Raw genomic sequence first — 13,808 nt, forward strand, 5'->3', positions numbered from 1 at the left:
GCACTCGGCCTCTCTCTGCAGCTCCAAGACCAAAGCTGGTTCCCTCAGGACCCGCCGTCCCCTCTGGCAGGAATGCACGAACCTGGGCCTTCAAGGCAGCTCCTCTAGCCACTCAGGTCTCAGCCCAGAGGACACCTCCTCAGGGAGGCCCACCTGGCCCCCAGCTAAAGCCACCCTCCAGCCTCCTGTTCAGATCGCTCTGTCTGGCCGGCTTCCAGCAGGATCTGGCTTCCAGCCCCATTTATCACGGATCCCCTCCCAGCAAGAAGGGAGCAGCCATCTCGTCAGCTCCACCCCTGGCCCCTGGGACTGAGTGGGCTCTAACCGATGTTTGTTGAATGAATAAACGAAAGCGGGCACGATAAGGTTACCCAGGTCTTTGCCAAATCCCGACTGCTTGAACCCTCCGAAGGGAGCAGCCACGTCGGTCTTGTTGTACGTGTTGATGAACACGGTGCCCGCCTCTAGCTTGTCGCTGACGTACAGGGCCTTGCTGATGTCCCCGGTGAAGACGCCAGAGGCCAGGCCGAACTCTGTGGCGTTGGCCCGAGACAGCACCGCATCCACATCACTGCAGGGAAAAGCCAGGAGGGCCTCCGTGAGGACGGCAAGGGCCTCGCCCTGGACGTGGGACCCAGAGAGACCTGCGTCCCCCGCCCCAGAGGGGAGCCCGACACGGCACAGGGCACAGACCGGTCAGCCCCACTGACCGAACTGCAGAGTCACAAGTGAGATAAACAATGTTTGCTATTCCGGCCACTGAGGTTTGGCTGGTTCCTGACGCAGCCGTGGGTGCTCAGGGCTGAACCCAGCACACCGCGGAGACGCCCAGAGAGATGCGGAGGACACGCCTGGTGGGCCCGGCCACCCCGCGGTCCCCTGGGGTCTCTACCCCCGCGGCCGCGAGGAGTCTGCGGGGGCCGGGCTGCGTCCACAGCCCCCACCCGTCTGAGCTCCCCTCCCGGCCCCGCAGCTCACGCGAAGACCCCAGTGACAAGGGCAAGAATCAGGCTGTCATGACCCATAAGTGGGCTCCCTACCCGCTGGCAAACCGAGAGATGATCATGACAGGACCGAAGGATTCCTCCTGGGCTATGAACATGTGGTCCTCCACGTCCGTGAAGACAGTCGGCTCGAAGAAGAAACCTGAGGTGGAGACAGAGGAGTTCGTGACACTGTGAGTGACATTCCTGCCCCAGGCGCACGAGTCCTGACCCTCACAGCCTTTCAACTAAGTGCTGTCAGGCCAGTGAGGTGATGCCGGGAGCTGGTCTGTCCACCGCCAGGGCTGCAGCTCGCAGCCGGACAAAACCTGGGTTTTTCTAGTGACCTTTAGTCTGAAAGCACATCTGGATCCTTCAGCTCATGCAGCCTCTGGAGGGCCCTCCATCAGCCCCATGGAGGGGGGCTTGGACAGTGGTCCTGGGGGACAGGCCCTCCCAGGACAGCCTCCCCATCCTTCCTGACCCTGCGGGGTGGGCGCTGCCTGCCCCGGGGTAGGGGCCGGTGCTCTCGGCCAGACACACCTTCTCCCATCCCGACTGCCACCCCACAGGCCCTGGCGGCCCCACAAAACCATTTCTGGCGGTAGAAAGGCATTCTCTGACTACTTCTCCTCTGGACATAGAGCTGTGGGCCCTGAGACCCGCTGGACTAAGGTTTAGTTCGGCCTGATTTAGGGAAAACCAAGAGACTTGAAATTTTCTACCTCTAGTGTTTAAGAGAACAAAAAAAATTTTATCTTTAATAAAATATTCCATATTTTTATAAATTTATAAATTATATTTTAACCGTCATTACAATTTCTAAAACATGAGTCATGTATGAACACATTGACCCCTGGGGTGTGGCCTGTATTCACCCGTCTGCAAAGGAAATGTGCCGCCAGGTCCCGGTGCTCCGGGGTGGCCAGTCTCTGCCCACCCCCCGGCCCCCCCGCGCGCTGGGCCCCGGGAAGGAGGTCTGCGCCCCCGGGATCCCTCATCCTCCGGCCTCCGGTTGGCTGGGCCGCCGGGAGGAGCCTGTACTCGCAGCACCGTCCCCCATGGGGTCCCAGGAACTCTGCTCCCTGCTCTTGCCCCTCCGGCCAGGGGGTGGTGGGCAGCGGTCCCCATGGCTCCTGGCTGCTGCAGCCCGAGCTGCTCTGCAAAGGTGCCTTCACGTCACGTCCGCCCCGGACGCTGGCTTCGTGGAAGCCCAGGCTCGTGGGGGCAGGGAAGAGGGCGAGCCGGCAGCGGTGACGCAGCGGCTGCAAAAGCTCTGTGCAGGTAGGGGGTGCCCGGGAACGCCCGAGACCCGTGGGAGCGCCACGGCCTGGGCCCGAGGTCCTCTGAGTGATGAGGTCACCAGGTGGGCGCGCTCAGGAGGCATCTGCTAAGCAGAGGAGCAGGTACCACAGCGGGCAGGAAGCCGCGCGGCGTATTCGGGGGGAGAGTTAAGGGCCGCAGGTTAGACGCAGGCGGTGAGACACGCTGGAGTGAGCCTGCCTCTGTGGAGGCGCTCGCTGTGGGAGGCTTCGGCACGGGGGACACACAGCCAGACGCGGCAGCCGCCTAAGTGCACGACTGGGGGCTCAGGAGGCCCCCGGGACCCCGGTGCCGGTCCAGACTCGGCACGATGGTGGCAGGAAAGATCTCCAGGTTTGAGAGAATCGGGCAGTTAATTAAGAGCTGGGGTCAAGAAAGAGAGGAGCCTGGAATCCGTTCCCTCCTCACGCCATCGGGCGGACAGGCCGGCGCCGAGGGGCCGGCGCGTGAGGGTGTAGGAAACAGACGTGTGCGTGACGGGGGGAGCAGGTGGTCCGAGGGGAAGCAGCCCAGATCGTCCGAGCCCCCTGCTCCGGCTTCGTGGGCTAGTTGACTGGACTGGACCGAAGATTCTAGCGGGGCAGGCATGTGTCTGGGGTCAGGTCGGGGCTGGGGCTGCTATGACGAGGCGGACTTGGCACCACTGGCGCTGAGGGGCCTGGGTGGCGTGCAAGCGGAGGGGTCCAGGGGTCAGGAGTCTGGGTGAGGAGACAAGTCCTGGGCGGGTCTGAGCGCTGCAGGGCGAGAGAGCCTCCAGGGAAAGGGTCCAAGCTCAGGACAGACCTGGGGCTCTCCCTACATTTAAGGGACCGGTGGAGAGGGGGTTTCCGGCCAAGAGGGGCCATGGAGGAGTGATGGCCAAAGATAGGAAAACCATGAAATCCAGCACCACGGATCCACGGGAGGAAAGAGTTTCAAGGATGCGGAGATGCTTGGGCAACCAGGGCCACTCCAACAGGGGTTCCACCAGCTCCAGGGCCTCACCTTACCAGCCCCACACCTGACCTGGCAGGTGTCCAAACAGCCAAGGTGCCCCCCATCCCCGAGGTCCCGGGTGGGGGGCCGGAGCCTAGGAGCCTGGCCGCGCCACGCCCGCCCCGGAGGCCATGCCACCCGCTGTCTTGGCTTGCGCACGTGGCCAGGAGGGCTGACTGACCTGGCCGGGGGACTTGGTTTCCACCACAGACCAGCGTGGCCCCTTCCTTCACGCCGCGCTGGCAATACTCCACCAGCTTCCGGAGGTGGGCCTGGTGGTTCTGTGGCCCGTGGCTGGTGTCCCGGTTGAGGGGGTTGCCGATCTTCATCTTCCCCACCTCCTCCACCTGCAAAGGCCCCCCCCCGTCAGGGTCGCCTGGTGCCACGGTTTCTGACCAGTCGCCGCCTGACCCGCCTCCCACGTGTGCCTTTCCTTCAGCGAGCAACCGCCGGCCCCTGAAGAAAGTCCACGCGCAGGGCTCTGACTCCTGGGACCATATTCTGCTTCCAAACCTGCCTTCCAGGCTGAAGCCCCCAGTGCACCCTCTGGGCAAGGAGACCTGGGCCTGGTGCCGGGGGCTGGAATGACGCAGGTGTGCAGAGAGCGGGGGGTGGCGGGGCCAGCACAGGGCGGTCCTGGACCCGACCTCCCAGACGGAGGAGCTGCAGGCCACGGGGTGGGGAGAGAAGACAATGGCGCCCCGTGACAAGGTGGGCAGACAGAGCGGCGTGCAGGGGCTGCACCTGGACTCCCCCCGGCCCGGCCCCACGTCTGCCCGCCCGGGCTGCACCGGGAGGGCCCCGCCCGAACACGGGCCCCGCTGCTCACGTCAGGGGAGCTGCGGGGTTGCTGTTTCTTGCCGAAATAATAAAAACCAGGGAAGACTTGTCACAGCGCCCCCGACCAGGTGGATGGCGCCTGGCCCGGCCCTGGCTCTGCCCGCCAAGGCCCTGTACCCGCTGAGTGGGCAGTGCCCAGGCCCTGTGGCACAACTTACCACCCTCTGCACAAACTGGTCGTGAATCGAGTCCTCTACAAAGAGCCGGCCGGCGGCAATGCAGTTCTCGCCTTTGTTGAAGAAGACAGAGCTCATTCCCTTCGCAGAAGAGGGGACAGGGTTGGGTTACAACCCCCGGGCGCCAGCCCCCAGCCCCCACCGGGCCCAGGTGCCCCCTGATCAGGAAGGCGAAGAAGGCAGGTGTCCTGACCTCCTGTGGCCGTCCAGGCTCACCAGCACTGGAGACGAGAGGCCACGGGGGAACAAGCGGGAAGTGAGGCCGCTGGGGGACCAGGCCAGCGAGGGGAGCACGAGAGGGCGTGCCGTGGGGGAGCCTGGACACCCCGCAGACTGGGTGGGCTCGCGGGCATGACGGGGCTCAGGACTGCGCCCTTGGAGCTGAGCCTGGAGACGGGGTCTGTGCCCCACAGCAGGCGGCAGGGGTGGGCCTCTCAGGAGGGATGGTGCCTGCCCAGGCCCGAGTCCCGAATAAACGTCCTCAGAGGCCCCAGGGAGCCTGCTCTTTGGACCTGGGGAGCCGGGGGTGGGGGGACGGAGGGAGGGAGAGCCAGTCAGGCTCAGCGCTCCTGGAAGAAGCTGGGACTGCACTGCCCAGAGACACAGACAGGCCTCCGGCCTGGCAGCACCGGCCTCTGCTCGGCCGCCAAGACCCTGCGCCGACAGTCTCCCTCGGTCTCCCCGCTAATGAGGCTGGAGCCCCTGCAGGCGGCGCTGGGCTTGCATCCTCCTCCGGGGCACAGCAGCAGCTGCGGGGGGTGGGGGGGTGTCTGGGCACCTGGCTGAGCGTGGCCTGACCGCTTGCTCCCACTGGTGTGCAGAGGTGTGACGACGACGGTGACAGTGTCAGGACGACTGACCCACAGCGCCTGCCCCGTGGCCCACGCCCTCCAGACGCAACAGCTGAATCCCGTATTCCCATCCTCCCCACCGTCCCGGAGAGAGCGCAAGGCCCAGAAAGGCTACGTGACTGGCCCGACGCTGCCCAGCGCGTCCGTGGCGGCGCTGGACAAGTGTGGGCGAGCCACAGCAGGGGTGGCCGCTGCCAGCAGGGTCCCGCCCAAGTGCCCAGGCTTCTGCTCGCTTCTCTGCGGGACAGGAAACTTGGCCGTGCTGATTTCAGAACAGACGGAACCCTGGCTCACGTTTCCCCATCTTTGAAGCTGACTGCAGTTATCCCTGCAGTTGTGAAACTTCCTGGGGGTCTGTTCTGCAGGTACATGCCACTCCTTGTCCCCAGGGCCTCTTCCTTCCTGCTCTGCGGTCCAGGCTGACTGTGCGTCTGCCCGGGGACCCTGAGCCCCGCCCCCCGCCCTCCATGGCCCTCACCATCTGCACGGCCTTGCTGAGGTCACAGTCAGCAAAGATGATGAGGGGAGACTTCCCGCCCAGCTCCAGGGAGACCTTCTTCACGTTGCTCAGGGCACAGCTGAAGGAAACAGAGAGTTGGCTAGCTGGGTCCCCGGAGCCCGGGACATGGGGTGGCGGGGGAGCGGGTGGGGGACGAGGGCAGCTCCAGAGCACGCGTCGCTCTAAAGGACGGCGGAGGGTCCGGGATGGGGGGAGCCCCGTGTGACCCAGGCCGCGCCTTCTCCCGTCACTCTCCCCCCGTCCCCCCGCTTCCCCTGGCTCCCTGCCGCCTTCCTAGCCCAGCAGCCCAGCCCAGCCCTGCCCCAGGCCTTGCTCTCACGGGCACCCCTGCACCCCTCCCCTCGCAGACGAGCCTCCAGAGCAGCCTCGCTGTCTTCAGGCCTGACCCCAAGAGGAGGCCACGCAGAGCCACTCGGATGGGCACCCGTGTGGTGCCCGTTCAAGAAGCGGGACGTGGCCCCCACCTCAGGGCTGAGGGCTACCGAGAGGCCTGTGGGAGCCAGGGCGGGGCCGGGCTGCAGCTTTAATCCCCACGGAGATTCGCCGCCACAGCTGGACCGTCCTGGGAGGTCCCATGCGTGCCCCTCAGAGCACAGCAGTCAGGGCGCTCAGGTGTCCTCCGAGGAAGGGCTTGGAGACCCTGCAGGTCAGACTGCTAAGCAGCCCCAGCTCCTCTCCCTTTGCACCCATCACTCAGACCTCACCCCAGAAATTCAGCTGCACTGGGGGGATTCAGGCACTCTGCGAGGCCTCGGGCAGCCAGAGCTGCAGCTGCTGCCCTGGGGTCCGGCCCCATCGATCTCTCCAAGCTCGTCAGCCGCATGGACCAGAACCACTGACGTGCAAACTTCCTCCCTGGGACTGGGGGAAACAGGCCTGGAAGGGTCAGAGCTCGGCCCACGTCATGTCATAAATCAGCGACACGACCCAGCAGGTTTGAGGCTGAAGTCCAAGCACTAAGCCGGGAGCGGGCCCTCGGCCAGCGCTGGTCAGCAGGAGAGGGCAGACGCCTCCCATACCAGCCGCAGGACATGGTAATTTTTCTCTAGTGGCCACGTTAAAAGCAAGCTCAAAAGATATCAGTGAAATTAATTCTATTTTATTTAACCCCATCAATAATAATATCATTTCTACTGGTAACCTATATAGAAATTGTCGCGATGCTCTACTTCGTGCTAAGTTTCGGAGATCCGTGTCCCTCGCGCTCCTAGCTCGTCTCAATCGTGGCCCTGGATCGCAGTGAAGCCCCTGTCCCATCACTCAGACCTCACCCCAGAAATTCAGCTGCACTGGGGGGATTCAGGCACTCTGCGAGGCCTCGGGCAGCCAGAGCTGCAGCTGCTGCCCTGGGGTCCGGCCCCATCGATCTCTCCAAGCTCGTCAGCCGCATGGACCAGAACCACTGACGTGCAAACTTCCTCCCTGGGACTGGGGGAAACAGGCCTGGAAGGGTCAGAGCTCGGCCCACGTCATGTCATAAATCAGCGACACGACCCAGCAGGTTTGAGGCTGAAGTCCAAGCACTAAGCCGGGAGCGGGCCCTCGGCCAGCGCTGGTCAGCAGGAGAGGGCAGACGCCTCCCATACCAGCCGCAGGACATGGTAATTTTTCTCTAGTGGCCACGTTAAAAGCAAGCTCAAAAGATATCAGTGAAATTAATTCTATTTTATTTAACCCCATCAATAATAATATCATTTCTACTGGTAACCTATATAGAAATTGGCGCGATGCTCTACTTCGTGCTAAGTTTCCGAGATCCATGTCCCTCGTGCTCCTAGCTCGTCTCAATCGTGGCCCTGGATCGCAGTGAAGCCCCTGTCCCTCGCTGGTCCCACCCCGCTGCACCGGCCCGACCGAGGGCTCGTCAGACTCATGGAACCAGGGTCTGCAGTGGCCTCATCCTGTGACAGCCACAGGCTCGGGCTCACGCACGGCACCGTCCACTTCACACGCGGGACCGGAGGCCATCGGGCCCACAGCGCTGGCCCCGCCACTCACTCCAACCGCCTACCTTTTCATGATATGCTTTCCCACCTCGGTGGAGCCCGTGAACGCGATTTTCCGCACGTCGGGATGGTCCGAGAGTCTCTGGCCGACCACTGAGCCTGGGGGAGGAGTGGGCGGGGGATAAGGATGGCCACGGTGCCGGGGCGAGGCAGGGGTCCGGCCACCCTCCTGCACCCCGTCCTCCCATGGCCAGAGCTCGGGGCCCACGTGCCAGGGCCTCAGCACCCCGGGCTCACCGCGCCTTGGTCCCTGGTGTGGGCAGAACCGTGTCTCCCCAAATTCACAGGCTGCAGTCCTGACCCCTGACCTCAGATGTGACTGTACTGGATGTAGAGTCTTTAAAGGGGTGACTGAATTAAATGAGGTCATTAGGGTGGCCTTAAACCAATATGACCCGTGTCCTTATGAGGAAACAAGGACACACACACACAGAGACACAGACGACCATGTGGGGACGCAGAGAGAAGGGTGAAAGCCCCCAACCAGTACTCACTACCCCTCCTGTACGGATGCCTGGACTCCTGGATCTGCAGGGACCCTTCCCAACGTGGCCAGTGCCTACTGAGCCTCCCGGACCTGCAGGGACCGTCCCCAACGTGGCCAGTGCCTGCTGAGCCTCCCGGACCTGCAGGGACCCTCCCCGACGTGGCCAGTGCCTGCTGAGCCTCCCGGACCTGCAGGGACCCTCCCCGACGTGGCCAGTGCCTGCTGAGCCTCCCGGACCTGCAGGGACCCTCCCCGACGTGGCCAGTGCCTGCTGAGCCTCCCGGGCTGCTGTGCAATGAGACCTCAGGGTCACCTCTGCGCAGACTTCACGCGAGGCCCCTGAGGACGTCTCTTCCTCTGGCTGGTCTCCTCCTCTCCTACTCCACTCCTGCTTCCCTGACTGCCTTCCTCCACCTCCCCTTGCACCCCACTTCCCTCTCGCCACTCTTACAACACCCAGTGCCTCTGGCTGCACTCTGGGCCCCCTTCTCTCCTCAATTCACGGTCTCCTCAGTCACCTCACCCCGGCTCACCTCTTCAAACGCCATCTGCAGGCTCACCATCCTCTAAGTCTCTATCTCAAGCGCAGCTTCCCGGCATCCAGACCCATCTGTCACTCCTCGGCCCGCTGGGCACCTCCACCTGGATGCCTTACAGCCTCTCACACTCAGTGTGTTTGAAACTGAACTCCTCAGCTTCCCCAGACCTGCTCCTCCCCCGTGCTCTCCATTTCAGTCAGCAACCTCTCTGTGCAGCCAGCCGTTCAAGCCAACGGTCAGTCTCCACACCTGCCCTCCCCCACCCTCCACTAAGCAGCCGGTCCTGGGGCTCCTCCACCCCACCCAGTCCCCGCAACGCCACTGTCCCCCTGCCTCCACGCCTGTAGAACTGCCTGTGCCCAGCGCACCAGTGAAGGTCTGGTTCGGAAGGTTCGGAGTAGGACACTTGCATTCTCTCTAAATAGTTAAGGCTCCGTGAGTGATTTTGATGCTAATTTCATTCCCCCCACTAATGTTTTAAAAAATCACTGTCTTGGGGAGAAAATATTTGCAAAAGATGTACCTGACAATGGATTATTATCCAAAATATGCAAAGAACTCAACAATAAGGAAACAAACAACCTAATTAAAAAATGGGCAAGATATCTGAAAAGACAACTCACCAAAGAAGATATTCATATGGCAAATAAGCACATGGAAAGATGCTCAACATCATATGTTATCAGGAAAATTTAAATTAAAACAACAATGAGACACCACTGCACATCCACAGAACGGCCAAAATCCAGAACCTTAACAACACAAAATGCCGGCAACGACGTGGAGCCATGGGAGCTCTCATCATCGCAAGAATGGTGTAGCCATTTGGGGCAGCTCCTTACAAAACTAAATACACTATTACCATATGATCTGGCAGTTGTGCTCCTTGGTGTTTACCCGCAGGAGTAAAAAACTTATGTCTACATAAAACCCTATATAGGGGGTTGGATACAGACATGCACAGGAAAAATGCCATGTAAAGGTCAATTCACAGGTCAGGGTGATGCTCTACAAGCTGGAAGAGGCAAGGAAAGGTCCTCCCCCAGAGCCTTTAGAGGGAGCACGGAAGCGCCGACACCTGGATCTCGGATTTCTAGCCTCCAGAACTGTGAGACGATACATCCCTGTTGTTTAAGCCCCCTGGCTTGGGGTACTTTGTTATGGCAGCCCTAGCAAACTAATATACAGGCTGAATTCTCTAATTATGACACAGTAAAGCTAGAAATATTAGAACAGAATTTTAGGGGGAAAAAAGACACCTGAAAAAAAATCTCTTTTTACTTAGCAGGTCAGAGAGGATACCAAAATTAAAATGACATATTTTTAAAGAATAATAAAAACATAAACACAACATATTCAAAAGGTATGAGGTGAGAGTCACCACCAAAGGCCAGTAAGAGGAGCCCTATTGGCAACTTCTCAGGGAAACAACCAAAACTGGTGAAAATTATTAAAAAACAACAGTTTAAGGTCTCTGTAAATTTTCCTAAAGGCAGAGAGCAAGTGAAGAGGCATTTATTCAGGAGAGTCTGTGGCACCTGAGCCGTGAACCACTCTCCCCTCTCCTCCAGCCTAAGCAGGTGTGGTCAGGAATGCAGTCCAGGGATGTGGCGCCTCTCCAGGAGGGGAGGCCGGCAGTGGTTCTCATCTCCTCCAACCCTGAGTTTCAGACGCTAAATTCTTTGTGAGTATGGCTCCCATCTGCCCTTCTTGTAAGGTGACGGCTCTTTTCCAGGTGTGGCAGGCGGAGTCTCCCGGGACCTCTTCCACCTGGCCCCAGCTCCTGCGGGGGTGCCCAGCGCCTGAGGCCGTGGCTTATAGATTTTGGCCCGGGAAGAGGCTTTCTATAAAAACAGAGAGCTCCAAAACACTCCCCAGAGGAACTGACTTTATTTGAAACTGTAGGAGGAAGTTCAATCCTAAGGACATTCTCAAAAACACTGGAGATTTTGGAGGTGAACAATTAAGAGGAGGCTGATAGCTCTATGGCAGCAATAAGACAAACCACAGGTCATTTAGTTTACCGGAGAGAACCAGGGAAGAGCCCTTCCGAGTAAGAACAAACCTCAAGGGCTGCGCAAAGGGACAGGAATTTAATCAGATCAGACCCAGACCGTGGAGCAGTTTATGCCCCAGGGTATTGTTGAAGACAATAGAGCAGCCAGCCTGCAGTGGTGGAGCTGAGCAGCTGCTGTGATAATGACAGAGGCAGACAGATGAGCAGACTGGGAGAGGAAGAGGCCCCTGTACACCGGCTGCCACTGGGCGACTGCACAGCCCACGGCTGCGCTCTCTGGGGGGCGACCTCACTGGCTGCACACTGCAGGGGAAGGAGACTTCTCTGAAACCGTCCAGCAAGTCACTAAACAAATAAACAAGAAAATGGTGAACACAAGCTCTGGCGAGGGGACGGGGGACAAGTACCCAGAGTTGGTATAATGTGTTAACCTAAAATATCTACTTTTTAACAAAAAACTTATGAGGCATGCAAAGAAACCGCAGAATGTGACCCATCACAGGAAAAAAAGAGCAGGCCATATAAACTGACATTGAGAGGACCCAGATGTCACACTTAATAAAGACTTCAGGGCAGCAGTTATAAAGACGTTCAAAGAACTGAACAAAACCACATCTAAAGGCAGCTGTGATATGATGTCTCATCAAACAGAGAATATCAAGAAAGAACAAATAAAAAAACAATGAGGAGCTAAAAAGTACAACTGAAATGACAACTCAGTAAAGGAGCTCAACAGCAGGTTTGAACTGGCAGAAGAAAGAGTCAGTAAACTTGAAGACTAATGGACATAATGCAATCTAAAGAATAGTGAGACAGGGGGACTTCCCTGGTGGCACAGTGATTAAGAATCCGCCTGCCAATGCAGGGGACACGGGTTCGAGCCCCGGTCCGGGAAGATCCCACATGCTGTGGAGCAACTAAGCCAGTGCGCCACAACTACTGGGCCTGCGTTCTAGAGCCAGCGGAGCCACAACTACTGAAGACTGTGCGTCTAGAGCCTGTGCTCTGCAACAAGAGAAGCCACCACAATGAGAAGCCCGCGCACCGCAACGAAGAGTAGCCCCCACTCGCGGCAACTAGAGAAAGCCCGTGGGCGGCAACAAAGACCCAAGGCAGCCAAAAATATATAAATAAATAAATTTATTTTTAAAAAAAAAAAGAATAGCGAGAAAAAGAATGAAGCAGAGTTTCTCATAGAAAAGTGGTACAGCAGTAAGAACATCAATATACTCATAATGGAACTGTCAGAAGGCATGCAGAAAGAGAAAACCACAGAAAAAAATATTAGAATGAATAATGGCTAGAAACTTCCCAAATTTGATGAAAGACGTTACTCTATGAATCCATGAAGCGGAATGAATTCCACATCAAATAACCACAAAGAGAACCACACCCAGATGTATCATAGTAAAAATGCTGGAAAACAAGGACAGAGGAAACTCTGAAAGCAGCAAGAGAAAACTGACTTGTAAATAAGAGAACTATAAGAACTGTAAGATCAATAGCTGACTCCTCAGAAACAGCAGAGGCCAGAGGGCAGTAGGATGATACAATCAAAGTGCTGAGAGAACAGAACTGTCACCAAGAATCTTACATTCAGCAAAACTACCTTTCAAAAAATGAAGGCAAAATAAAACATTTCCGGATAAACAAAAACTTAGAAAATTTGTGGCTAGTAGACCCACCTATGAAAAATACTTCAGGAAAACAAGTGACCTAGATGGTAATTCACATCCGCAGAAAAAAACAAAGGACACCAGTAAAGGTGATTAGATAATTATAAAAGACAGGGTAAATGCATATTTCCTTTCCTTTCTTAACTGATAATTCCCAAGCTGTGTAGTTTATTCCATGGCACACACACAGGTACAGAAAATGGAAAACATCTGGGGAGGCATCTGAACGCTAAACCCTTCCAGGTGCAGCTCTCCCCCACCGCAGGGCAGCGTCCTCCGCCTCCAGGCAGGCCTCCCCACCGCTGCCCCGCCCACCAGGGCACACCACGCAGCAGGCCCTGTTCTGACCAAATGCACCTCATGCCCCCGACCGCGGCCCTTACCGGGTCCTGGCAGGATGTTGATCACGCCCTTGGGAAAGCCAGCCTTCAAGGTCAGCTCTGCAAACTTCAAGGCTGTGAGTGGGGTCACCTGAGGAGGCAGGACAGGGGGGAAGTGGGCTCCGCCATCCCCTGCTGGTGGCCGTCCCCTGCCCTCAACACCCCACAAGCCAGCAGCCGCTCCTCTTCTGGAGGAAAAGGGGTAACTTTCCTCGCCTGGTTCGGTGGTCCACGCCCCACCCACTGCTGGGCCTCAGGCTGAGAGGTGCATCTGTGGGTGCCCAGACTTTGTGGGGGCTGGGTGAGTGGGGCCTTGCAGGGACAACTGCTTTGACCTCTCAGCATCCCCCACGCTAAAGAGGGAGGTTAAGGGTCACCTCAGGGGTTAGTAAGCAGATGTATGCAAATTACTGGGAAATTTGTTATGCATGTTAAAATACCTGAGGAGTGCCTAACTCAGGATAGATACTCTAAGCCAGTATCATTTTGCTGGTTTTTACTATGTTAATACCCTTGAGGCCAAATCACCCCAGAGAGCTGAGTGAGACCCCCTGGGCCCACCACCCCAGCATCTGACCTTCAGCTCCTAACTAAACCCTCCAAAGTACAGATGAGGGTTCGAGGCTCATGGGGTGACCTCACCGCAGGGCACCCTGCTCAGGTGCCTCAGCCTGCGTGAGGGACCCCGTCACATGGCTTCTCTGACAGGGGCCTGGGTGGTGGACACACAGAAGCTTCCCCAGGATGTCTGGGCCCTGAAGCACCAGCTTTAACAGCAGACACCCAGGGCTTGGAGCCCGGATCCTGGTTCCCGGGGCCGCACAAGGGGGCTGAGCTGGCGTCTGTGAAAGACTGCCGACCACTCACCAAGCAGCTGCACGCACAGCCCGGCTAGCCTGACTCGGCCCCGTGGCCCAGACAACACCAGATCCGCCCAAGGCCGCCTCTGCCCCGTGCGCCGGCCCATGAAGGCCGCCCTCACCCGCAGAGCCCTCCTCCTTGCCCGTCACCCCTCGCAGGTGCCCCCCGCCCTCC

The 13,808-nt window shown here is 58.5% G+C and overlaps 1 protein-coding gene across 3 annotated transcripts in view; it reads right to left on the reverse strand.

The window, feature by feature from the left end:
• The window catches only part of ALDH1L1 (aldehyde dehydrogenase 1 family member L1), a 46,177-nt gene that overhangs the window by 745 nt on the left and 31,624 nt on the right, over positions 1 to 13,808 (reverse strand). The window contains exons 16-22 of one of the 3 annotated variants that reach the window (XM_028478935.2): positions 12,777 to 12,864; positions 7,680 to 7,773; positions 5,627 to 5,726; positions 4,280 to 4,378; positions 3,463 to 3,628; positions 1,041 to 1,146; positions 372 to 571 (exon numbers count right to left, since the gene is read on the reverse strand). In XM_028478935.2, coding sequence (XP_028334736.1) covers positions 372 to 571; positions 1,041 to 1,146; positions 3,463 to 3,628; positions 4,280 to 4,378; positions 5,627 to 5,726; positions 7,680 to 7,773; positions 12,777 to 12,864 — 853 coding nt within the window. The remainder of the gene's footprint in view (positions 1 to 371; positions 572 to 1,040; positions 1,147 to 3,462; positions 3,629 to 4,279; positions 4,379 to 5,626; positions 5,727 to 7,679; positions 7,774 to 12,776; positions 12,865 to 13,808) is intronic. The other 2 variants (XM_028478936.2, XM_028478937.2) reach the window with 2 other exon arrangements.

Source organism: Physeter macrocephalus, chromosome 18, assembly GCF_002837175.3.
Source record: "Physeter macrocephalus isolate SW-GA chromosome 18, ASM283717v5, whole genome shotgun sequence".
Taxonomy (NCBI): Eukaryota; Metazoa; Chordata; class Mammalia; order Artiodactyla; family Physeteridae; genus Physeter; species Physeter macrocephalus.